This window comes from Pelobates fuscus, chromosome 5 (assembly GCF_036172605.1).
Source record: "Pelobates fuscus isolate aPelFus1 chromosome 5, aPelFus1.pri, whole genome shotgun sequence".
Lineage (NCBI taxonomy): Eukaryota > Metazoa > Chordata > Amphibia > Anura > Pelobatidae > Pelobates > Pelobates fuscus.
The window spans coordinates 148,584,923-148,612,838 of NC_086321.1; the positions used below are offsets into that span (position 1 = coordinate 148,584,923).

The 27,916-nt window shown below is 40.6% G+C and overlaps 1 protein-coding gene across 1 annotated transcript in view; it reads right to left on the reverse strand.

The window, feature by feature from the left end:
- The window catches only part of LOC134610990 (septin-2A), a 116,992-nt gene extending 91,515 nt beyond the window's left edge, over nt 1–25,477 (reverse strand). The window contains exons 1-3 of the mRNA XM_063454458.1: nt 25,370–25,477; nt 11,225–11,279; nt 7,902–8,001 (exon numbers count right to left, since the gene is read on the reverse strand). Of these exons, the coding sequence (XP_063310528.1) occupies nt 7,902–8,001; nt 11,225–11,251 (127 nt within the window). The 5' untranslated portion in view covers nt 11,252–11,279; nt 25,370–25,477. The remainder of the gene's footprint in view (nt 1–7,901; nt 8,002–11,224; nt 11,280–25,369) is intronic.
- Nucleotides 25,478–27,916: the final 2,439 nt, after the last annotated feature.

A 27,916-nucleotide genomic window follows, 5' to 3' on the forward strand; every position in this document is an offset into this window, starting at 1 on the left:
CTGAAATGTAAATGTGTGTTATTTTTTTTTTTTTTTTTTTTTTATATATATGATTGGTTATTGCGCAAGACCTTAGAGTATCTCATCATCTATTAGCATTTTCATACAATGACAGATTACAGTGGGTATTACAGTATATCCTCATAGAAGAGGCGGAGTGCTGGGGAAAATAAAAATATTTTAATTACATATATAAGAGGGAAAATACTGCCTGTAAAAAGTGTTGTTCATATGCGATCTAAGTTTCTGAAGGATAGGGATGTGCCTATAAATGTTATAAGAGGTTACCCTTCGTTCTCCTGTGAAGGGTCCCAACTCACCTTATATGGAGACCTCTCCATGCAGACAGTCGTCTAGTGTCAATCACTTTACCAGCTTACTATGCTATCACGAGGAAAGGACATCTCCAGTTATCCAGGCTGCTGGTGGACAAGAACGGCAAAGCCGTTCACTCATGTGCTAGAGGCATATACCTTCCTTGTTTTGGTAGGACGCTCACTGGACTCAAAGCCAACGCAAGTGCAACAAAGTGGAACATTTATGCCATAAAGCCCTTTTCCGTGGGTCCCACTAACTCAAGGGACTCAGAGCTTCTGAGCTAGAGTCGAAAGATCATCACGAACAATTTAGTTATTCTGGCTATGCAGACTTTATGGGTTTTTTCTTTCTTGTCTTGGAATGTTCCCCCCTTCCTATTTCTCATATATGCCTTCTTGTATTTTATGAGTTTTGATTCGGCATATCGATATGATAAACTTTCTTTACCTTTTTAAAGCGTGAGATATGTATGTGTGTTTATGTATATATAATCATTAGACTTATGCACATTTCCTTTTAGCAGCGCTGAACAAATCAAATGCTTGTTAATCTATGGCCAAACAAATTAATTTGGTTACATAGTTACATAGCTGAAAATAGACTTGCGTCCATCAAGTTCAGCCTTCCTCACATTTGTTTTTTGCTGTTGATCCAAAAGAAGGCAAAAAAACTCAGTTTGAAGCAACAAACTAGAAAAAAAAAAATCCTTCTTGACCCCAGAATGGCAGTCAGATTAATCCTTGGATCAAAAAGCTATTACCCTATATTGAAAAATTATATCCTTGAATATTCTGTTTTTGCAAGTATGTATCTAGTAGCTGTTTGAACATCTGTATGGACTTTATCTGTATAAAACCACTTCTTCAGGCAGAGAATTCCACATCCTTACTGTTCTTACAGTAAAAAAAAAAACCCTTTCTTTGCCTTAGATGAAATCTTCTTTCTTCCAGTCTAAACGCATGACCTCGTGTCCTACGAAAAATCCGGTTTGTGAATAGATTTCCACACAATGGTTTGTATTGGCCCCGAATATATTTGTATAATGTTATCATATCCCATCTCAGAAAGCGTTTTTCTAAACTAAATAGGTTTAAATTTGTTAACCTTTCTTCATAGCTGATCTGTTCCATTCCTATTATTCATTTTGTAGCCCGCCTCTATACTTTTCTAGTGCCATAATATCCTTCTTTAGAACAGGTGCCCAAAATGGCACAGTATATTTAATATGTGGTCTTACCAGTGATTTATAAAGAGGGAAAATGATATTCTCATCTCGAGAATGAATGCCCTTTTTCATGCATGACAATACCTTACTGGCCTTAGCCACTGCTGATTGACATTGCACATTGTTGCATAGTTTGTTGTCTATAACAATTCCCACGTCCTTTTCGTGTGTTGGTAATATCTGACAAACAAATTAATTGGTTAATAAATTGCTAATTAATCCATTAGCTTGTCCGTAGATTGACAGATTGGCATTTGATTAATTCAGTGCAGCAGAAAGGGATTTGTGAACAAGTCCAATATTTATATGAATGTTTGTTATAAGTGAGAATGTATGTGAATGAAATAAAAATGCAAGGAGGATACAAAGTGCACTGTATTTAGTTGCTAGGTCAGTGTACATTCCTTCAGTTTCTTGTAATTATTTTATCATTTATATAGCTCCATCAGAAGATAATGAAGATAATAATGATAAATGGTAATGAAGATAATGAGAGTGTAACTTGTGTTAAATAAAATTCCTCTCTTTTCAAGTCTAATGTTGTGGCTTTGTCATTTGCATTGGGATGTTATTGAGAGGTTAATTGTGTATATATGTGAGCACAGGAAGAAGATGATCAAGGAATGTGAGCATATCATCACTTATTAATGAAAATGTTTCCTGGCTTGTAATATTTGGCCACAGCTCCTACATTCTTGGGAAATGTCCCATACTCTAATTTGAGATTACTTTCTATTAGCATTTGATTCACGTATACATTTCTGCCCACTCCATAAAGAAGAAAATCTAATTAGTAATATTTATTTTTAGGGGGGGCGGAGCCAACACCCGAGCGAGAGAGACGTTTCCCACAGCAGCTCCGCTGAAACGACTCACACAAACGCAAAAAATCAACGATTAAAGCAAAATTAACCGACTACCCAACGCCCTTCCAGTGCCTAACAACATGGGCAAGAAGGCAAAAAAGTACAAGACCGATCCGGGCTCGGGATCCAGAGATATAGGAGACTTTATGCGCACGGCCACGAGGCCTGATTTTGGCAAGATGGCGCCGGCAGAGGCCTCCACCTCACCTTCATCAGAGGACGAGAGCCCGACGGCATACTTACCTCCACTGAGGGGGCCTGTCAAGCCAGGGGCACCCCCGGAACCAGGAGACTCAGCCCCCGCCACGAAAGCCGACATTAAGGCGTTAGCCAAAGAAATACAAGCGATGCTTCACGCCGATATGGTGCAGGTTAAGGAGGAGGTCTCGACACTTACAAGCCGGGTAGTAACGGTGGAAGAGGGTCTCAAAGGTGCAGGAGTTGCCCAAACCGCCACAGACGCAGCACTGGGAGCGCTGCAAAGGCATTGCAGTGCCTTATCCAATCAACTAGCCCACATGGAGGACAGGGCAAAAGCAAGAAATGTGAGGACCCGAGGTGTGCCAGAAACAGTCACCGACGCTGAACTACCACATTACTGCCGACGGCTTTTGGCTACGCTGCTGCCGCCCAAACAATTAAAGCAGATGGGCATGGACAGGGCCGGATTAACATAGGGGCTGATGGAGCTGCAGCTCCAGGCCCAGGCCCATTTAAAAAAAAAAGAAAAAATTTTTTTTATTTTTTTTTTTACACACACTACTCTTAGGTTTGCCACCTGACTGGTATTTTACTGACACAGCCGGTATTTGAGGCTGCCTGGCCGTGCCGGTATTGCAGTAATAACGGCAATACAAATGCAGGTATTTTTCTCAGAATAAGTGGAGATTACTCTGCAATACCAGCACCGGCCAGTAGGGGTCACTGTGTGTGGAGAGAGGCAGGGATAGGAAGTTATAGCATATCCCCATAGACATATAATACCTAGACGCCGTATTGACCCTGGGGGGCCATGAAATGCGGGCCGGTCACCCGGTGTGGTATTATATGTCTATATATTAGGACTTCTGTCCCTAATTTTTTTTATTAACTTTGACTTAGTGACAAATCTCACTTTAGTAAATAGTGATGTGATTGTTTGATTTCTCCTATTCTCTTTATGCTATCTCTATGCGGACTTCAAAGTGCAAAAGACAGAGCTCACAATAATAAAGAGTTGTAGATATCTACATTTTATTTTGCACAGTTCCAAAATCCATATTAGTAAAAAATGGTGAAAAGTAAATACATTACAAATCAGGCAAAGATCCAGTCCCATTTTAAAACATGTATATTAAGATGATAGATTGTGGGGTTAGTTCACTAAACTTTTAATTTTAGCAAACCTAAATCCAAATGCAACGCATAGTTTCAATCTGAAAATTCAAATAATTTTAATGTATTGAGTAAACTTAGTCGATAACTTAAATAACCACAGAGGTCTTAAAGCAGCAAATGTCAGTTAATTTTATTTAATATCCCAGGATTAAATATCATGCTACTGGATCTATACACCCTCCGGGTGGATTTTAAGACTAACCATGTTTACTTTGAGGACCTTGCTCTGCAGATCATAGACATATGTTCTATATATGTCTATGCTGCAGATCACACTGTGACCGATCCAAGATGGCGGCCCCGCGGCTCATCAGCGCCAATAGGAAGTAGCGGTAAATGCGGCGTCTAGGTATTATATGTCTATGCATATCCCTGCCTCTCTCTACTACTCACACAGCACAGAGTCCAGACAGCAGCTCTACAGCTCAGGTAAGTGAGGGATGTGGGGAAAGGCAGCAGGGACACATAGGGACACTGAGACACTAGGGGACATATGTGGACACTGAGACACTAGGGAACATATGGGGACACTGAGACACTAGGGGACACATGGGGACACAGACACTAGGGGACACTAAGACACTAGGACACATGGGGACACAGACACTGGGAGACCTGGGGACACTGAGACACTTGGGGACACATGGGGATGCTGAGACACATGGGGACACTGTTTCTCCGAGTGTCCCCATGTCCCCCATCCAGTGTCGCTAGTGTATCAGTTTCCCCAAGTCTCCCAGTGTCTGTGTCCCATGTCTCTCACTGTGCCTTGTGTCCCCGTGTCCCCATGTGTCCCAGTATCCCTATATGTCCCAGTGTCCCCATGTCTATGTCCACAACTGTCCCCATGTCTCCCAGTGTCCCCAAGTGTCTGTCTCCCAGCCAGTGTCCCCTAGTCTCTCAGTGTCCCCTAGTCTCCCAGTGTCTGTGTTCCCATGTCTCTGTGTCCCTAGTGTCTTAGTGACCCCAAATGTTTCAGTGTCCCCATGTCTCCCAGTGTCTCAGTGTGCCTAGTGTCCCCATGTCTCCCAGTGTCCCTATATGCCCCAGTGTCCCCATGTCTATGTCCAGAACTGTCCCTATGTCTCCCAGTGTCCCCAAGTGTCTGTCTCCCAGCCAGTATCCCCAGTGTCCCCTAGTCTCCCAGTGTCTGTGTTCCCATGTCTCTGTGTCCCTAGTGTCTTAGTGTCCCCAAATGTTTCAATGTCCCCATGTCTCCCAGTGTCTGTGTCCCTAGTGCCTGTGTCCCCATTTCATCCCAGTTTCCCTAAATGTCTCAGTGTCTCCATGTCTCCTAGTGTCCCCATGTCTCAGTGTCCCCATGTCTCTCAGTGTCCCCAGTATCCTAGTGACATGGGGACACACTGAGACACTGGGAGAAATGGGGACACTGAGACACTGGGAGACTAGGGGACTGGGCGACATGGGGACACTGACACTGTGATACATAGGGACACTGAGACACTGGGTGACTTGCGAGACTGAGACACTGGGAGCAACCCATCTATACAGCAGAATCAAACTGTGAGTAGTTTGTTGGTGATTTTACAGAATTTTCTCTGATGTCACTCCTTGTGATTATACAAATGATTAAGGCCGGTATTTTGTTCCAAGAAAGGTGGCAACCCTAACTACTCTTCACATACTCTTGCTTAAAGTAGCACTACAGGGTCAGGAACACAATCATGTATTTCTGACCCTATTATGTTAAAACCACCACCCTGGCCCCTTCTAGTAAAATATAATTTGTATTCAAGTCTGCAGCTGCTGGCTCTGCCTCTGAACTGACTGTCTGCATCATCAGAAGTGTTGGTCTGAGCAAATTACAATACTTCCCCATAGGATTGGCTGAGACTGTCAACTAGGCAGATCAGGGGCAGAGCCAGCACAAGTCATAGCCCTGGCCAATCAGCATCTCCTCATAAAGATAAATTGAATCAATGTATCTCTATGAGGAAAGTTCAGTGTCTGCATGCAGAGGGTGGAGACACTGAATGGCAGTGCTGCACACTAGGCAGTACTGCCCCAGGAAGCACCTCTAGCAGCCATCTAAGGAGTGGCCAGTGGAGTTATTTTCTCTGAAAAGACAGTGTTTACTGCAAAAGGCCTGAATGGAATGATTCTACTTACCAGAACAAAAAAATAGGCTGTAGTTGTTCTGGTGACTATAGTGTCCCTTTAAGTTTGGAAGCTTAAGAGGGATGTATGGGAACAAAACTTAGTGTAGACTGACTTACAATAAAATTAGTTTAGGTAATGCAGACGTTGGTCTCTCTAACACTGTGGCATGTCCCCATTCTTCTACACTCACTACATACACCCTTTATCTGTCTCAGACTATATACCAGGAACGTCTGCCTGCTAGTAAGAAGGTAAGGAGACAAGTGGACCAGTGAGTGCTAGGGGACAGTCCTTAGAAAGCATGGAGTGAGCACATCATTAGACGCATTTATGTCAAGGTCAGGGTGTTGCCTGCATAGTTTGCCCTTAGCTGGACAGCCTGCATGATTGGCAGGCAGCCTGACATGCATTCATGCCAGGCTGTCCTTCAAATTCTTTGGACAGGCATGTCCCCTTTTTGGGCATGTTCTCCCCTTTTGGCAGGTCTGGTCACGTGATTCGCACCAGTGGCCCACCCTTTTACCCTGCCCATTGACTTCCTGCTTCACTGGACATTGCTGTTAGTTGGTATGGATTTACTTGAAAGATGAAAGCATAAATTAGAGAGAGATTAGCATAGAGCATGTGTTTTCTTATAGCTGCATCTCCATCAGATACATGACGCTTGGGAGTTATGGTTGTTTTAGTGTTTTTGGTCGATAAGATTCCGTAATTAGGCCCATCATAATTGTCAGCACCAGGCCCAGTGTGCTCTTAATCCGGCCCTGGGCATGGACTCCGTTTTTCGGCTCCCCAAAGCATCCAAAGCGCCACAGGAGGCACCCAGGGACATACTTATTAAATTTAACCGGGAATCCGACCGGGGAGCACTCATGAGTGCCACCAAGGACTCTCCCATGGTCCCCTTTGAGGGAGCACACCTCACCTTTTTCAGGGACATATCCAGACACACCTTGACATGGAGGAGGTCACTGGGACAGATCACACAACAATTAAGGGAGAAATCCATCAAGTACAAGTGGGGACAGCAACGACTGATGGCAGAGAAAGACGGCAAGCAACACATTCTGACGCACAAGACGGAAGCAACGACCTTCCTCCGAGCCCTGGGCCTGCCGGCAGCCGCGACCCCAGCGGACACCAGCCCCTCATGGACTGTAGCCACTATAAGCCCATTCGTGCCTCGAGGAACCAGAGCGCGAACAGACACTCTCCCTACCTGAAACCGACAACGCCTGATGAAAATGCTGCCACGCAAGGCTATGTCTTATGTTATATGTTTACTGCTTTCCGTTTTCCGTTTTATGCTGCATAAGTTTCTCTGTTGCATATTGTATTATCTTGAATGAGTAACCTATACCCTCCCCCACCACCTTTGTCTCCATTATATATATGCACATTTGCTACATTTACCCGGCTCCGTAAGCTAATAACCGGACACTAAGACCAGTCACTTACCCCCCCTCACCTTACACTACATCGAGTAAGCATGCCCCTTCCTACTATATGCGCACGGGCAATATCAGGCACATTACACAACACTGCTCACTGCTCCATGCCCACGCGCTTAAGCTCCACCAACCCCAGATATAGCTATACGTCAAGAAAGGAGCACAAGCTAATCTCCAGCTCCCTCCGACCCAGGTTTGAGCTAACTAAATGCCCAGACAGGAGGAATCCACGCTAGACAATACTTTACATATAAAAATATGGGTGAATACTATGCATGTGCTGCTGTTTATTATCACCATTTGTAACATATGCTGACTGTCTTTAATGCACGCATTGTAACGTGATGTTCGAATGTACCCGCAAAAATAAAGAATTTAAAAAAAAAAAAAAAAAAAAAAAATTATTTTTAGACAGCACTTTGTCCTCTTTTCAGTGATCTTGGAGCAGTTTTGCATTTTGCCCCATTTTTAATAGACCAATATTTCAGCATATATGGCACTTAGAATTGCACAGTTAAGTTACATCTTATTTTACTCACTCACCGACCACCATGAGAGTAAATTCAAATCCCTTCTTTACGGATTTTCTGTGGACCTGGTTGGGCAAATTGGCAAATCCCACATAGCCAGCGGAGTCAGAGAACTGCAGAAGAAAAGAGTCACTGCCACATCATGACATTCCAGCCTTGAGGTCATTACAATATCTAATTAATAGCATTCTGTGAAATAGCATGTACCTTAATTTTTAGTTTCAAAAGGCTAACATAACATCATACCGACGGATATTAGCGGTACTTCTGTGGCACTGATAGAGTAAAACTCAGTCACATGACGAGGAAGGCCATAGTAAAGCAATGAATACAATGTTTCCTATGGGGACACTTGGATTCACACAGCACTTGCTGCACATGTGCAACAGGTCCCCAATGCTCCTCATTTTCTGTTATTTTTCACACTTGTGGTTATTGGATTCCCACTGTATATTTCTCTGCTTTCTTTGATGTCTCTTCTGTATTTAAAAGGACACTCCAGCCCGTTTAGTTTGGGGGAGAGGGCAGTATATTAGAGTGGAGTGGGGGGAGCAGTGTATTAGAGTGTGGAGGCAGGGCAGCGGGAGGCAGTCTACTAGATTGTGAGATTCTGTACATTATATCGGGGGACAGTGTATCAGATTGGGGGGCAGTGTATTAGAGTTGAGGGAGGAGGGGCAGTGTATTGAATTTGGGGGCAGTTTATTAGATGGGTGGCAGTGTTTTAGAATGGGGGAAAGGGGTGTATTCGATTGGATCTGCATGGAGTTGCTGAACGCTCCCCATGGAGGATGCTGATTGGCTGCGCAGCGTTTTGCCACACATGCACAATAGCCTCCCGATGCTTTCCTAGGGAAAGCCCTGGATTGGCTTAGATCATCAAGTGTGATGATCTCAGCCAAAGTGAAGAACACACTCATAGAACTTCAAAATCAACAAGATAACGTCATTTGTTTTTTTTACAGTTGTGAACAGCATACATTCACCATTTCAGTCCCATTACCAAACTTTTCTTAATATGTCAAGGTAGTTGGACTGAAACATTGGTTATATGCAAATGCACGTCTCCTTAAAATAAATTAGCTAGTGAGGACGTCCAGTGTCAGTTAAGCGACTTTTTTTATACTGTACTTTCCTAAATAAAAAAGTTTTTATGAAAACGGAAGTTTTTGTTTTTTTGCGGCCAACATAAACTTAAACCTGGTTTATTTGGTCCATTTTAGTCTTTGAGTTTGACATGCTTGCGTTAGGATGTATCTTCTAAACAATGATTTTTTTATTTAAAAAGTGTCCCTTTAAATCTAAAGCAACCTTGTTAGTAAGTGTTTTACTGTGCCACAACTAATATTTTGTTATCTTGTATGTTGATTGTTTGTGGCAAAATTGAAAAAAAGAATTTGGTCTGTGAAGTATTGCTGCTTGTATTTATCACAATTTTTTTAATTGTTGTTTTTGGTTGTGCAGTTACCGAAAATAAATCAGGTGCATGAACGATATGGATCAATGGTAAAACATAGCATTATGTAAGGTACACATGAATGGTAAAACATAGCATTATCGCAATAAATTTATGCAAGATACATATAAATGATAATCGTAGCATTATCACAATAAGCGAGTTATTGCAACTGCATAATGTCAGAAAATTATAAGCATAACAATGGAGCATGTTGAAAAACATTTAGACAATAATATAAGGGAATAGAGCATGTAACACAGATTAAAGACTCCTGGGTCCCATAGGAAAACTAGAAGAGTTGGTGGTATAAGAGTAACCTCCAGTAGCGGTATTTGACCATACAAAATCATAAAGAAACTATCCCAGACCCCAGGTAGAGATCAGCCAATCCCACCAGAGGCACAACATAGTCCAACAACTCAGAAATAGGCCTGATGTTTCTCCACGCCAGCAAGCTCGCCAACCAGGACCCAGTTCTTTGCCCTGACAGAGGCCGAGCTGTATGGTAATCTGCGTCCTAAGTGCTGGAGTAGCAGAGATTATTACACTTTTGACAACCAGTATGCGGTGCATGCTTCAGAGGCTAGAATAGCCCAGATGGTGCGGTAACTCTGAAGGGTCGTAGATGTTTCTGGTCTAATGTATAGCCCCTTTCTCGAACAGGAACTACTGAAAGCAGGAGAGCATGGTGATGTGGGCGCTGTGTTATGGTAGGTAACTCAAGTCCCTGGATCTGCTGTCTACTGGTCAGTTGCAACCAGAAATCATCAAGGATATTGTCAAGCCCAGCCGTGTTATAGGCCTGTAGGCTCCATGAGCTTCATAAGGGCATGGCATCTGCCATTTTAGATAAGATGATGCACCCCACCTCTCTCCTCTCGGCAAATGTAGCTGGACTAAGGGTGATGTCCGATGGGATAACCCCCACCGGCAACGTAGGAGAAATGGGGACTAACACAGAGACTTAATTTCCAGGGAGACCGAGGGTAGACAGAGATAGGCTGCTTCTCCCCACCAATGCCACTAGGATGGCTGTATGTAGGCAGAACTGGATTGCACTCCAACTAGGCATGAGAAACCACCAAGAACTGTAATGCTGACCCTGCAAGCCGTTTCATTGCACAGAGCTAGAAACTGTGCATAGAAAATCCAGTATTTTGAGTTAAATTAGAGTTTAACCACGGTGCTCAACCAGCTTAAGACCGTTCAGTATGGCAGCCAGGCCATTTTTATTTTATTAGCCAATAGTCTGAAATGAAAGTGGATTTACGTAGGTGTTCTAAGAAACAGAAAGGAAAGAAAAAATAAAATAGTTCCTCCCCTCTACTGCTTGTTTTTGGCCTAATAAGAAATAAGTAAAATAAGTTCTCCTATGTGAGAAGAAAAATGCTTAAAGGATCATTCTTAACTTTAAAATTAAATGTACTATTCTTTAAATTAAATGTGTTCCTTTACTATTTTACATTCAGACCCTCCACCCCTCAAAAAAAATTAAACTCACTAGTAATTCAGCAGCAGGACAGTCTTCTCGCTGTGGCCCTTCCACCTCTTCTCGGATCCTCAATACCGATGATCACAGTTCGAAACCTACTAACCTTTTTTTTTTTTTTTTTTTTTTTTTTTTAAATCATTGAATATAATGTTTCTCTGTGCCATTTGGCATCATCATGCCATGTGTGATGATGCTGAACTAGAAGACCCTTGAAAATATTGGTTGCAATGTATTAATCCTCAATGCAGACCACAACCCACTCCTCTACAGACCAAGAAAAAAATTAAAATTTGTTTGCTCGTTTGCTCAACAGATGTAAAATAAAAGCAACATACTAGGACTGAATATTCTAGGTTTGGGTTTTAGCATATGACACAGCTCCTACCTTAGCTTTCTCTCCAGTCTGAGACATGGTACAGTTCTTCTGGGATGTTTTCACACTTTGAAAAAGAAAAAAAAAGAGAGAGAGAAATGCAAAGATTAGTTTTAACACATAACCGTATCATGTACACCAATGCAGATCTTCTCCAACCAGTCCATTAGGAATATAATAGCACAAGAATTGCTAACTATCTATTCTGCTCCACTGTAAATTCTATATGTTAGAAAGAGTTGTAGATGCATGGAGTAGCCTACTAGCAGATGATGTAGATTTGAATGCAAAGGAAGAATTCAAGAAACTTTGGGATTGACACACTGCCTAGCTCTCAGCAGGAGCTATATGAAAAATTAAGCCAACAGTTTTGCAAAGAGAAATGGGATGATTTGCCTTGTGATGAAAACTATGTTTCTATGGATCAAAAGCTCTTAAAATATTTATGCATGTCTAACCCTGTCTCCCTTTTAAAGTGACATCTTCTCTACAGCATAAGTTGATTACACAAAACATTCTGGCGTTTGTAATCTCAGCATGCCAAATTTTGCAAGGTTTTAGCTTTATAAGCATAAAATATTCCTTACAATATTTGTTTTATAACTTTTTAAAAATATATATATATTCTAGACATATTGGGTCTTTTAACAAAAAGGGCTAATTAGTGAATCCATTTAAGCTACCGGTAGTTTTCTGCAGTTGCACGTGTGTAGAAAAGATTAAATGTAAAAGTGAGAGTAAAATGTGTTTTCTCAAGTTCATTGTTGAGCCCAGTGATTCATATAAACCAGAATAAACTCTTTACAAGAAAGAATAACAATATCGTACAGAATGGGTTTGTGCAAAGGTTATTTTCTATCATTTCGTATGTTGCTCTGCATTTAATCTCCCATTTAATCTCCCAACTACTGAGGTTTGATGGAACATTTTCAAAAATGGATGGATCTTCAACCACATTTTGGTCATAAAGAATGGGTTTACAATATGCAAAAAAAGTTATCTTTCTTATATAACTTCAATATATATTATATATATATATATATATATATATATATATATATATATATATATATATATATATATATATATATTTTAGGCTGCATTTTAGTTTGCTTTATGTCTCATTGATAAGATCAAACAACATTAGAATGCAAGTAATTACAGGGCTATGCCAACAACCATGCTTTTGCTTTTACAATTGGTCATGGGTGTAGGAATCCATATGGGCAGGATTTCTGCTTGAACGAAATGTGCACTACTTTTGTGCCAGGGTCTAGCTATACCCCCAGCACACTTGACATAGGCAGCCTAAAAAACTCCATAGGGGACACCACTTCCTGATATTTTAAAAAAAAACCTTTGCCCCTCTAATTTAATACTATGTCCTCTTGTTGTGGTAGTTTTTCTTCTTCCAAGTATCCAAGTATAAATGCTGTACGTAGAGCTCCATTTGAGCTCTGCATATAGCTTATCAGTCAGGTCAGCCTTGGGCCTGTCTAAATGTGACCCAAGGTGATACGGGAGCCCCATATATTGATTGATTTAAGCCTGCTCATTTTGCATTGATACCTGGGACCCTCTGAAGTGAGCAGGGATTTACCTCTGCTCACACCAAAACTTTAATACATGACAATATGTCCTGACAGCGTTGATGCCCAGTATTGTTAGGATGTAGTGACATATCGTAAGAACATGAAGGTGTTAAATACATTAAGGGACATTAATCAGTGACATGATGTCAAAAGTGGGTCAAATTTATTTATTTTTAAATGCAATCACCGAAGCAATGTAAATGCTTTTTAGTTTGCAAAAGATGCCTCTTTGATCATTGTTCTATGCCTTCTACAAGAAAAGATACTGGTATGTGGAGATGAAGACCTTATATCTGAGTTCCAGGATGCTGCTCACATGCCCTGAGAGTAGTGAACAGGTTAATTGCCAAGTGATACAACTTTGTGAATGTGTGAGGTTACACTTTTCAGTGTTCTTCAGACATTTAACTGTTAATTATTGTAGACCCATGGTGTTGATATACTGTGAGAAACTGCCTGAGAAGAAAATGGTCAGACTTGATAAAGACAGACCTTCATGCTCTGTAAAATGTTATGCTTGCGACTTATTGTGTTTTGATTTGATCAAATTCTTTAGCCCTGTGCATATAACAGGCTGTGTGTAAACCATATTTGCTTGCGGTGCACATTCCTGTGTGGTCTTATAGTTAATTCTCATAGAACGTTCTGAGTGGGGAGTCCACAAGAATGATAAAATTACATGGCAAGCATATTTTATTAGTTTTCTTTCCACAAGCTTGCACTCTAGAGGCCACATACCAGCTATCCTTAAAGCTCCTAGGCTAGCCGGGCCTTTCTTTCACTACCGTGTCCTACAGTGATCTATGGCAGGAAATGACATTCCCCTGACAAGTCTACTGCTACACTGGAAGTGTAATGAGTTGTTCAGCTTTCAGGGCAACAGCACCAGCAACTTCTCACAGTTCGGTTACACACTTGTATGACTTTCTAGAATATTAGATAAAAAAAAACAAAAAAAAAAACCACTAAGCCGAAAATAACCATTACTATTGAAATGCATTTTAGAGCCAAAAGCATCTCAATATATTGAGACTAAATTAAATATTACAACAACTGATCTAATTTAATTTGGTTAACACTTATTCTATAGCACCTAATTTTCAATGATATATACCAGGGGTAGGCAACCTACGGCACTAGTGCCATGCACGGCACTCGAGGTGTCTTTGCACTGCACTCAAGGCTGCTAGAGCCAAACGCACTCTGGCCTATCAGGAGTCCCAGTAAAACTTCAGATATCTGCTAATATGAAGAGGTGGTGAAGGACAATCCTCAATTTATGCATTGCAGCACATAGAGGAAGTGATCTCAGATCACTTCCTCCCAGCACTTGTGAATGGGAATCCACACTGTAGTAGAGCAGCCCTCGACAGCTATCGCAGCTCCTGTCATTGACCTGTAGCTGGCCAGCCTGGTCCCCACTGGAACCCACCCACACTGCTAGATATACACAGACCTGCAGAATAAGCCTCCCCTCATACAAATAATATGAACAGCACCCACACACACACAATCCCCACAAACGCAACACCACTAACAATCACACAACCCCACATGCAGCCTCTCATGTGCAATACCCCAAACAGCCCCCACACACTACCAAACACACAATGTGACATATCCATCCACACACAATTCCACAAGCAGCCCTCATACACAGCCCACATTCATATGTATCATACACGATACCATAAACTACTAATGAACATATACAATATAAAAGCTCATATACGCACAAATACAACGATACAAAGCAATAACAGTAAAAAAATAACAAGCAGAATACGGCAGCATACACACCTCAATTTAAAAAAATAGGATCGGCACGCTACGGGATATCACAATCCTATATCGGCATAGTGCTGCTAAAAGGTTGCCTACCCCTGATATATACAATGAATAATAACTACACACACACACAGACTTGATGTCACTCCTCAGAAATCACACAAATTAAAGGGATACTATAAGCACCATAACCACATCAGTGAGTAGAAGCAGTCATGTGCTTGGAATCTGCATGTGCAACTTTTTACTAAGAAATGTTGAATATATTGAGTTTAAAGCAGACCTGTGAACTCTCCTCCCATCAGCCACACTGAAAAATTAGTATTTCATTAATATAGAATCTTTATAAAATACACTGAAATTACAATCAAGTCAAGAGATAAACTGAGACAAAGTAGTGGATACTTTAACTCTATATATTTCCTACGCCTGACATTTTTAGACACTGGACGGAACTACCAATGTCTAGAAGTAGCAATCCACCCAGCCGTCACCAGTGACGCTGGTTTCCCCCATAAACATCAATGCTGTACTTTGAAACACTGAAAATCCCCAATAACTTGTGTTAACCTTTTATTTTTAAGTGAGGCTCCACTTTGTTTACTAACTGATAGCAGAATCCAATTAGGTCCAGGAACAGCTACTGAAGTGGAGGAGTGTTGGCATAAGGAATTATCTGTCATCTACCTCATGTTCCAGAACAGCTATTTTTTTCTGTTGGTAATTTCAATATGTATATGCTTGGGTGGGAAACAGCTGTTAAATCATGGGAATACATACAATTACACTACCCATCCACCAAGTACTATAATTAAAAGGTACTGTAGTGGTATTGGTGCTAGAAGTGCCATTTTAGAATTTTTTACGTCTTACCTGGGATCCACACCCAGTGCAACTCACCACCTCCCCTCATCAATCAGGAAAGTCAGAAGCTTCAATTGGCTCTCCTAAAATAAGTCCTGCAGTGCATGGACAGTTCATTGGCTGACAGTATCATCTGATTTCTTTCAGACAATGAGTTAAGCCCTGCACTTCCAGGCTTGTCTGAGGCGGAGAGCTTCCAATAATGGTATCTAAAGTTTTCCTTTAAATTAGAACTGTAACATCCCAGGATTTTTAAACAGTTTAAATGCGCTGTAGTGGTTAAGATTCCAAAAGTACCATCAACCGGTTCCGCGGTAATGGGGCATACCATTTAGCAACGGAGCTCTGAGGCTACCTGGTGGTTCTGTAGCACATTTTGGTCTTCTGCAGAGTTGCAAAAGCCAGAAGCCACAGCTATTGCCATTCATTGACTGAGAGCAACAGCTGACCACTAAGTCAATGACTGACATTCTGTGCAATGAGCGTTACACAAAACTGACATTACCAGAGTTCTGGCCTGGCTAATAACACCCCAATGAACTTGGTAAATCCTGCATTGCAAAGTAAAATGCTGCATATACAGACTCCAGGTACCGTGACCACTTCAAATCACTGAAGTGGTCGTAGTGCCCAGAGCCTGCATGTGCATTGTTTTGCTATGAAAGTATAATATGAGGATTATTTTATTTATAGTTTTACTATTATGTTTATTTATTCTCTATATTTAACAATGTGTGATTGTGAGTTTTGGAAATAAAGTTAAAAGTAGAAATCAACATTTCGTATATTTCTCTATCCTAGACCTCAGATTCCTCTGTCAGTCGTTGTTGTAAGCATCTTGGCTGTGCCTGGACTGAACTAAAGTCAGATGCAAATTGCTAAATCTTTAATAAACATTTAAAAGAAGACAGAGTATTACCGGTACATAAAAATATTAACACAAGTTAAATGCGATTTTGGATGTACATTCCAGAGAATTGTACATTCCAATAAAATTATTAAATTTGTGGTGTGGATTCTATCAAATTTAATTTATAGTTTACTGGAAAGCTGACCTTGGAAAATCCTTATCTTTAGCCAGTATATCTATCTTCACCAAAGTGCAGCTTTTATTTAAGACCCTATAATAACAGGACTGTGAATTCTTTTCAAAGCTCGTTATTGATGGTGGAGTAGCTTGTCCAATTCATTCCTGAGTACATGAGCATACAATCATTTAAATTCTGCTTTACATGCTTGTGGATTGGAAATGAAATAACCGAGATGCAATTGAAGTGCACACTTTCGGCTTTAATTCAAGAGGTTAAACAAAAATATTGTATGAAACGTTTAGAAATTTTAACCATTTTCATACACAGTCCACTTACAGTATTTCAGGGGCTCAAATGTTATTGGACAAATTAACAGAATCATAAGTAAACTGGCCATTTTTAATACTTTGTCGAGAATAGTTTGCAGGCAACTTGAAGTCTGGAATGTATGGGCATCACCAAACGCTGTGTTTCCTCCTTTGTGATGCTTTGCCAAGCCTTTACTGCAGCTGTCTTCGGTTGTTTGTTTGTGGGTCTTTCTGCCTTAATTCTTTAACCCCTTAAGGACCAAACTTATGGAATAAAAGGGAATCATGACATGTCACACATGTCATGTGTCCTCAAGGGGTTAAGGACTGAGCCAAATGTACACGTTTTGATCAAAATAAAACGTAAACCAAAACTTGGAATTTGACTATATGTCTGTTCAACCGTAATTCACCTCTTTCATATGACTGTATATTACCGACCCGAGACCCCTAATTTTACCGCAAAAAAATGGGAAAACTTATTGACTCGAGTAGACTAGGGTGGGAAATGCAGCAGCTACTGGTAAATTTCTAAATAAAATTATACTAATTTAATATTTATTTACAGTGTGTGTGTATGAATGCAGTGTGTGTGTATATGAATGCAGTGTGTGTGTATGTGTATGTGTATGAGTCCAGTGTGTGTGTGTGTGTGTATGAATGCAGTGTGTGTGTGTGTGTGTATATGAATGCAGTGTGTGTGTGTGTGTGTATATGAATGCAGTGTGTGTGTGTATGTGATGCAGAGCCTTGGTGGGGGGTAGGCATTATTTATATTTTTAATTATTATTATTTTTTATTATTAATATTTTAATTTTATATTATTAATTATTTTTTTAATATTATTAATATATTATTATTTAAATTTTTATTTATATTTTTTTCGTCCCCACTCCCTGCTTGTTAGCTGTCCAGGGAGGCTGTGTAGGAGGGGGTCTGGCAGAGAGCTGTAACTTACCTTTCCAGCAGCTCCTGTCAGCTCCCTTCTCCTCCGGTCCGGTCAGCTCCACTGCAAGTCATGCGGTTTAACTGTCGTGCGGAGCGCTGCCACGGTAACCCGTGGCAACGCTCTGACCCCCGCGGCTCTTGCGAGACTTGCAGTGGGGAGCTGACTGGACCGGAGGAGAGAGAAGGGAGCTGACAGGAGATGCAGGAAAGGTAAGTTCCAGCTCGCTGCCAGCCCCCAACAGGACCGCCGGGCTTGTAATGAGCCCGGTGGTCCTTGTCTGTATTATGGCAATGTAAGTTGCCATAATACAGACACTGACTCGAGTGGGGGTTTGTCAGCACAAAAAATGTGCTGAAAAACTTGACTTATACTCGAGTATATACGGTAAGTGCACCCACACTTATCATAGATCATTTTATTCAGAAGAAATAGGGCTTTCATTTAACATCATATCATATCATATATTTAGCTATGAAACAATTTAATATGAATAAAATATTTGAAAAACGTGAGAAATTAAGAAATTGTGTTGTATTTTTTTTTAGTTCTGCATGACATTTTAACTGTGAATGTCATAATACTGTTAGCTTTTACTGCAATAATTTACACATTTGTATTCAGCGATGACTCACGTGTAAAACAGTACCCCCTATGTACACGTATTATGGTGTTTGGGGAAGTTACAGGGTCAAATATAGCATGTTAAATTTTTCATTTTCTTCACATGGAAATTCGCCAGGTTGGTTACGTTGCCTTTGAGACCGTATGGTAGCCCAGGAATGAGAATTACCCCCATGATGGCATACCTTTGCAATAGTAGACAACCCAAGGTATTGCAAATGGGGTAAGTCCAGTCTTTTTTAGTAGCCACTTAGTCACAATCACTGGCCAAAGTTAGCGGTAATATTTGTTTGCGTCTGAAAAATGCAAAAAATAAATTTGAACTCCAATTTTTTCCAGTGTTTGTGACTAAGTGGCTACTAAAAAAAAGACTGGACATACCCCATTTGAAATACCTTGGGTTGTCTACTTAAATAGTATGCCATCCTAGAGGTAATTCTAATTAATGGGCTACAGTACAGTCTCAATGGCAATGTTACCAATGTGGCGAATTTCAATGTGAAAGAACTGAAACGCAAGCCTTATATTTGACTAACTTTTGAAAACACCATAAAACCTGTACATGAGGGGTACTGTTATACTCAGGAGACTTCGCTGAACACAAATATTAGTGTTTCAAAACCGTAAAACGTATCACAACAATTATATTGTCAGTGTAAGTGCCCTTTGTGTGTGAAAAATGCAAACAACATTTGATTTCATTGTTGTAATACATTGTACTGTTTTGAAACACTAATAATTGTGTTCAGCGAAGTCTCCCGAGTAAAACAGTATCCCCATGTACTAAAAACTATAAAAATCAAGTTAACTTTCCACAATAAAACATTTTGCTTTCTGTTTACTACACAGTGTCACATGCACCCATTGTACATCACTCCCTTTTTTTCCTGTACATATTGTACTTAAACAGCATTTAAGCTTACCACTGACTATTCACAAATTAACCTCATTTTACGCATGTCAAAACCTGGCACTGACGGCATCTGGGCACATGCACAGATGCACGAGGACAGAAGAAAAAAAAATAAGAAAAGGAATTAGCCTCATTTCCTGCTTTCATTCCAGGAAACCAGAAGTAAACTTTCTCATCAATAACGGAGTGGGTTTTTCCTTTAGTAGGCAGCAGCTAACGTGGAAAATTTTAAAGGAAAAAAAATGCAGTGCTCTAGTACAGAAGAAAAAACAACTGGTGACATAGCATTGTTATTACAGGAGGTTAACAAAAATGTAGGCACAATTTGATATCAATCTGAATTTCTTTGTGTTAGTTTTTTTTACCATGTATTCTAAAAGTATTCACACCCCTTAATGATTGCACATTTTAATGTTCCAGTCTTATGCTCCAATGGTTTAATTTTAATTTTATATCAATAAAATAACCCATGACAAAGCAAAGAAAATTATTTTTGAAAACTGCAAATATATTGGAAAGAAAAAACTTTAATATCACATCAGCATCAGACCCTTTAAAGGTTAGTTCAGATGCATCCCATTTATCTGGATAAGATGTTTTAACACTTTGGCTGCAGTCCTCCTTTAGCAAATTCAACTGATTGGACATGATATGGACACACTTGTCTATATGGGGTCTATCAGCTGTAAATGCATTTTAGAGCACAGACTAAGCCATGAGGTCAAATGAACTGCCTGCAGAGCTTAGAGACAGGATTGTGTCAAGACACAAATCTGGGGAAGGCTACAAAAAATTATGGTTGCATTGAAGGCCAAGAGCACAATGGCCTCCATAATTCTTATATGGAAGAAGTCTGGACCAAGCAGGACTCTTCATAGAGCTGACCACCTCGGAAAACTGATCAATCTGTGAAGAAGGACATTGGTAAGAGATGTGACCAAGAAACCGATGGTCTCTTGGCAAATGAAACATTGAACTGTTTTGCCTCAATCCAGAGTGTTATGTCTGAAGGAAACCAGGCCCTACTCATCACCTGTGCAATACCATTCCAACAGTGAAGTATGGTGGAGGTAGCATCATGGTTTGGAGGTGTTTTTCAGCAGCAGGGACTGGTAAACTGGTCATGATTGAGGGGAAACTGGACAAAGCAAAATACAGAGATATTCTTAAAGAGAACCTGGCCCAGGGTGCTCAGCATCTCAGACTATGCCAGGGCTTGACAAATGTGTTTGGAATCTAGGAGCCAGGTTAAAAAAAAAAAAAAAAATAAGAAGCCAGTTTATTATTATTTTTATTAAACTAACACATTTCCATTTTCAATGAGAACAATGCAATTCTTAAAGGGACACTAGAATCATCAGAACCACTACAGGTTAAAGGAACACTATAGGGTTATGAACACAAACATGTATTTCTGACCCTATAGTGTTAAAAACACCTGTAGGGTCCCGTACATAGGAAAGCATTAGATTGGCTGAGATAGTCAATTCAGATGATCTCAGCCAAGGAGACGAGGTGGCAGCCAAACACCACCCTAGCCAATCAGCATGCCCTCATAGAGCCAATGCATCTCTATGGTGAGCGTACAGCTGTAGTTGTTCTGGTCACTATAGTGTCTCTTTTTATGTAGTTGCTCTAGTGTCTATAGCCTGTCCCTGCAGATATTTTAATGTAAACACTGCCTTTTCCAAGAAAAGGCAGTGTTTATATTGCTGCCTAGTAACACTTCAAGTGACTGTCACACGGACGGCCACTAGAGGGTCCTGGCTCAGTGTTGCACTTACATTCAGCGTCTCCACGTTCTGCATGTAGGAGCTGAATGTTCCATATAGAGATGCACTGATTCAATGCATCTCTATGAGATGATGCTAATTGGGGCAGTGCAGTGTTACAATATCCTCTCAATGCGCTTAGCTGAAATCATAAAAACTGATGATCTCAGCCATGGAAAAAGGACCAGCCACGATGAAACTAACACAGTGTGGGAAAAAGGTGAGTAAAAACATGCGATGTGGCAGGTACCTAAACAGACAGACATACACACCCTCTCTAACAGACACAAACACACACTGATAGACACACTTACAAACTGACATTTTTATTTTAATTTATTTATGTCCACCCAGACTCCCAACCTTTGGGAGAGCTGAGTGGATCTTTCCCTGGCGTCCAGTGGAGCTGCTCTCTAATCTTTCTGCATTTCCTCTCTGCTCCCCTGTGCACTCTTGGTAGTGATGCCGGTGCTGGAGTGATATTCTGGCTCCCGGCATCACTAAAAAGTGTGCAAGGGACCAAAGAGGAGCTGCAGGAAGATTACTGCTCCCTCTGCCGACCGGCTCCTACAGGGCAGCGGTCTTCACTAAAGGGATGACAAATCCCAGGCGCCAGGACAAACTTTCTAGTCGCCATAGCGACCTGGCATTTGTTGAGCACTTGGCAAGGTTTACCTTCCAATATAACAACGATACTAAGCATACAGCCACAACAACCAAAAGTGGGTTACGGACAACTCTGTAAATGTCCTTCAGTGGCCCAGCTTGAGCCCAGACTAGAAGCCAAACAAACATCTTATGAGAGTCCTCAACAGTCCACTCTCACAGAGCTTGAGAGGATATGCAGAGATAAATGTCAGAAACTACCCAAATCTATGTGTGAAAAGCTTGTTGTGTCATATGACACCTCAATCCGCATAGATAACAATAAAGCAGCCTTTTTTTGAATTTCACATCACGGGTTGGACTTGCAGGGGAAAAGCACTGGATCAAAGCAGACACAATACATGCCTTTACTGGCACTTCATCAGACCCAAAAGACTGAAGGTTGTAATTGCTTCAACTAAGTAATGAGTTAAAGGTATAAATACTTATGATAAGGTGATTTTTCGTTTAATATAGTTGCAGTGGTGTCAAAAAAAATATTTTTTTTTTCTTTGTCACTATGAGGTATTGATTGTAGGTTGATGTGAAAAGGAATAAAATTAACAATTTTAAAAATGGGGGGAAAAAATAAGGGGTCTCAATGTATATTTCATTATTGGTTTGTTTGTTTGTTTGTTTTTTGTAGTGGTACATTCAGATACTTCTATATAGACAACAACAGGTAACCGACAAGAGTAAAAAATAAATAAAATTAAAAAAAATGTGCAGGACTCCATAGTTCATGGGATTTGCCAAACCTCTTTATAGTCTCTTCAAAGGCAGGAGAATGAAAGAAAAGGGACTCTAATGATTTAACTCCTGCTTTCATAAAAGTTTCATAAAGAGAAACATTTTATTGTAAGCTAGTTGTAGCATCATATTGTTTGTCAGTTACTTATTTATAAAATATTTTACCAGTAATTATACATTGTTGTCAGCTATCCCCCCATTCTATAATTGTAAAATGTTCATTATAATAACTAAGAGACAGTCACATACAAAACAATCTACAAGTATAGAAAAGAAGATTTAACCAATATGAAATATATTAATAATGTGGACTTGAAAGAACAAAACATGAATGGAAAAAGTCAGATATATAAAAATAATTCAAAGGACTGATTAAATTCAAAAGGCCATGCACGGAACACCACGGATCCAAGAATACCACGGGCACAACGCTGGTGCTCCTCGAGACCCCCCCCCCCTTTTCTTTTCTCTTATCTTTCCTCGCTCTTTCCCATTCTCTCCTGTATTCGTGTTCTCCTTTCTACACCACTTGTTCTCTTTCCCTGCCCTCGCGCAAGAGTCCGACCTCACTGACCATGCGCACTAGTCTCAACCGCAGCCAAACAGGAGGGTATGGCAGGCTTGGGCCTCAGGTGTTATACGGATGCTCCGCTAACTCGCTACTGCCCACTATTATAGACTGACCCAACTGATTATACCACCCGTACGACAAAACAGGGCCTGCGCGAGGTGTGCGCGGTGAAAGTAAATAAGACCCAATGGAAACCCACTATTTATCAATATTGTATGGGACGATGAGTCCCCCCTACGAATTAATCTTTCAGGTTAGCTATACCACAGACGCTATAGTGGCCCCTACCCGCCTAGAAGATACTCCTAGGCTATATGCAATCATTATGATAACAGGCGAATCTTGGCCACGTACTACACAGTCACTACCTGGCTCACCCAGAGGTGACACACTCACCCCTTACTGTACGACCATAGGATGCAGACGTCTGCATATTGAATGCATGTAACATGACGAGTTTACCGATGCTGATACTGTACTACCTTCTAACTGTTAATATTGTTTAGGTTTACATTCATTTATAATCATATTGCTGTTCCCGATTTTGCGAGACCTGCGTGTCTCCTATTTTGCTATCCCATCGCACTGTTGTACATTTTCGATGACACAAATAAAAGCCGTTTGAACCTAAATTCAAAAGGCCAAAAAATAAAAAGACACTTGATTCTCCTACTGTTGTGTACAATGTAAATGTAGTAACCACTACAAAGTTATAATAGAGAATAGAATAAAAAATACCCACCATGCACAGACTTTGTATAATACATAACTTCAGGAGGTCTGCACAAAAGTTCATAAATCTAAAATATCAGCTGACAACACTATACAATAAACAAACACTTATACAAATATAGTTGAGTCATATTGATTTCTGAACAAATAAGTTATGTCAATTACTTATTGTTTGTTAAAAAATGTTCTTAGTACTGTACCCTTCCAAATCAAAACAAAAAGAAGGGAAGTGCTATCCAGCTGGCACCTCACCCTGTCAAAACAAAAAATAGTGGAATGAACTGAAAGTCCTGCCAAGAACTGATAGTAAGGGGCAGTTTGACTTCTCAAAGTGCTTAAACCACTTAACACATCTGCACTAAGGGCAAGGAAGTACAGCTACTCAATTAAACCCCATTAACTAGTCCGTATGCTAGTAACAACACTAAATTGAATTTACAATGCAAATAATTTAAACTATGGGTTCACAGATGTGCACAAGCAAATTAGAGTAAAAGATCGGAACGCTAATCTTAAACAAAATATTGTTGAAAATACCATATTAGGCACACAGACAAATACTGGCACAGTATAAATTATTGATAATTAAAAGAAAAGGTCTATAGTTCCAAAATTGGTCAGCAATCTATAAAATCTAAACCTTTGCAAACCAGAACTGTGGTGTGTTGTAATCTTATTAGCATGAACCCAAAACCACTCATACCATAAGATCTGCAGAAGCACCCCTAAATTAGATCTATTTCCTACATCCCCTTACCACATACCCTCATAACATATTGCATAGTTTCTTTCTCAAAATGCCTCTATGTAGTTTCAAAAATATTTGTGGAATGTCTGCAGCTTCTTCCTGTCTGACAATAAAGCAATTACACCAAATATTGATTTACCTGCGATATATATATATATATATATATATATATATATACATACACACACTCACACTAGGTGGAGAGTGAGGGATTGATTCATGAGTTAGATTATTTCAATACAAAATCTCTTACAACATGTCAAACAAGCATAATCCAAGTAAGATAATATTTTTTTACACACACTTACACACACACACACACACACACACACACACACACACACAAAAACAACTGATGAGACTTTCTTTTATATATACACCATTTCCATGTAACAACACAGCAGAAACAATGGCTCAAAGTTGCAAAGAAAATATATCAGGAGTGGACGGTGACTTCAGTTATGGCTACAAAGGAAACAGATAGGTGTAAGGTAAATCAATGATCCATGCCACTGATTGGGACTTAATTAAGGGGAGCTATTCCTAAAAATAATGGAATATGTTGCAGGTTGTTCCTGTTTTATTAATTACTAGGAGGAACACGTGCAAAATGTAAATAGTAAAAGACATGCTTTTATTAAAAATGCCTTATGTCCTCCCATTGGACTTACTGGGTTTATATTTGGCCTATAAACACAGGTATAATAAAATGATTTCCATAGATATGAAGCAATGCAATGTCACAGCCACACACATCACTCCCAGACCATCAAAGTTTCCCAATACAGTGAGAGAAGCCCTATCTCCTTATAGGAGTACCCACAATGCATAGCAGGCAGGCCCCGCAGCCCTGTGCTATGGCGGGGAATATACCTGGATGGCAGGGACTCTCCGTTTCCGATTCTTTCCCACGGCTGAGATTGGATCACGGCAAGCCTTCCAGCTCAGGAATCCGGTCCCCTCCCAACCGCAGCCCTCCAAGATCCCACGGTGCACCGCGCTCAGAGCGACTTTATGGTAATGATCATAGAGAATGAAGCAGGGTGGCATTAGGGAAAGGGATAGAGCGTCTACTGTTACTGTAAACCGGGTGGTTTGGGAAATGGGAGACTATTTCTCGCGGATAGGATTATGTACTGAACAGGGACATGCAGAGAATTCATTGGGAATTGCTGATAAATTGAGGCCAAAGTAGCAGAACTGTAAACAAAGCCGAGTTGGAGAATGATCCCAGGGCAGTCATTCAGACATTCATTGCTCACAGTGCTGATAGAAGACATTTCACTGATGTTGTATTAGGTTTATTCACTACACATTGCCAAGTTAGGGATAGGCACATGTTAGTCTACAATAAATTAACTGGGGAAATGTATTATGGCCTGAAATGTATTCAACTGGCAATTCCCCAATAATTTGCATGTTCGTGCTTGTCAATATTTTATGTGACAAAGGGTGAATTCACTAAACTGAATTGTGATGAACTGAATATAGTCAAGAAAAATTCCTCAGCTTAAAGGTTACTCCTTGCACCATGACCACTTAAGTGATTAATGACTAAAATCAAGAACAATTAATCTGGGGTATTTTTCTCTAGCTCTTTTAGTTGTGAAAAATTATTATAAAGAAAACTATAATGAAATAATTACTCTAAGCATCATTACCACTACAGCCTTCTGTACTTTGGCCTGTTCTCTGATAATGGGGGAAACGGTGTGCCCTCTTACCCGAGTCCGTGCCAGGCATCTAGCGTCTCTGCTGATGCTTTGCAGAAGCTGGAAGCCAATCCATTTGCCATTCATTGGCTGTGAGCGTCAGCAGATCCTTGATGAAAGTGCTTTATCAAAGCTAGTTTTATTTTTCACTATTGCACCCTGCACCAACTGAACACATGACTGATACCCAAGATATAAGTTCAGCCATTTCTCATCCCTAGGGCAGTCTTAGAATCACTGTGGCCAGGCACAATCACACATCTGCAGTATTTAAAATGGCTATGTGCAGCACTTACTTTTAGGGCATGCACAGTCTGGGGCCACTAATTGTGGGTGCTCTCGGGTATCCAAAGATACTTCGGCTGCTTGGCAGCAGAAGGGATTTAACCTTGCTGATACTATGCAAGACGGTATGCTATCAACTGCCATTGAAGCACTACATGTCATAATAGCACAGACAATCATGCAGTTCTTAAGTGGTTAATATGGATAGTAGGTAATTTTTCCATAAAAGATGTCACTAATTAAAGTGACACTGTAACAATCATTTCATCTAATTGAATTGGTTATAGTGCTTAGAATCCCCTGTCACTGTCCCTCTGTTCGGTGTTAAACCATTTTCAAGTCGTAGCACAGCCCCTACAGCAGCGTTTCCCAACGGGTGTTCCGCAGAACCCTAGGACAAAATTGGGGTTCCGCTGCATATTGCCACATCCAACATGGCCACCGCTACCTGCTGTTCCCGGAAGGTCGGAAACAGCAGAGATTGCGCAATCTTAAGCCCGCCTTGCCGTCAGAGCCTGCCCTGCTGCCCACCCTGCCATCAGCTAGTCACTTAGAGTAGACTTGGCTCGTCCATGAGAGAGCCCGCCCAGCCTCAGCCAGCCGGCCCTGCCGTCAGCCATTTTCTATCACTCATGGTAGAGGAGCTATTTAAAGCTATGTTATTGTCAGATAGAAAGCTCTGTTAGGTAGGGAAATAGAAAGCTCTGTTAGGTAGGGACATAGTAAGCTCTGTTAGGTAGGGACATTGAAAGGCTCTGTCAGGGGCATTGAAAGACTCTGTCACGGGCATTGCAATTCTCTGCTAGGGACATTGAAAGGCTCTGTAAGGGACATTAAAAGGCTCTGTCAGGGGCATTGAAAGACTCTGTCAGGGGCATTGGAATTCTCTGCTAGGTACATAAAAGGCTCTGTAAGGGACATTAAAAGGCTCTGTCAGGTGCATTGAAAGACTCTGTCAAGGGCATTGAAAGACTGTCAGGGGCTTTGAAAATCTCTGCTTGGGATATTGAAAGGCTTTGTAAGGGACATTAAAAGACTCTGCCAGAGCATTGAAAGACTCTGTGAGGGCAAAAAACTGTGTTCAAATCTTTTTTGCTCCAAGTATAACTCAAAAATCCTGCATAAATTCTGTTCTTTCTAAGAGTGTTTTCAAAATCAGCATCCTTTTCAGTAAGGTTGTGAGATTTGTATTTTTCCAATGTGTCCAAATCTTTTTGCTCCACGTCTAACTCAAAAGTCCTGCTTAAGTTCAGTTCTTTCTAAGAGTGTTTTCAAAATAAGCATCCTTTGGGGGTGGGGGCGGACTGCAATGCTGACCGGTCGCATGCAGGAGAGGCTCCGGAGAAATCTGGCCTCTTAGGCTACAAATGAAAGCATTTAAACACCCCCTTGGCAGGGTCGGGCGCTAGATGGGACCTGAGAA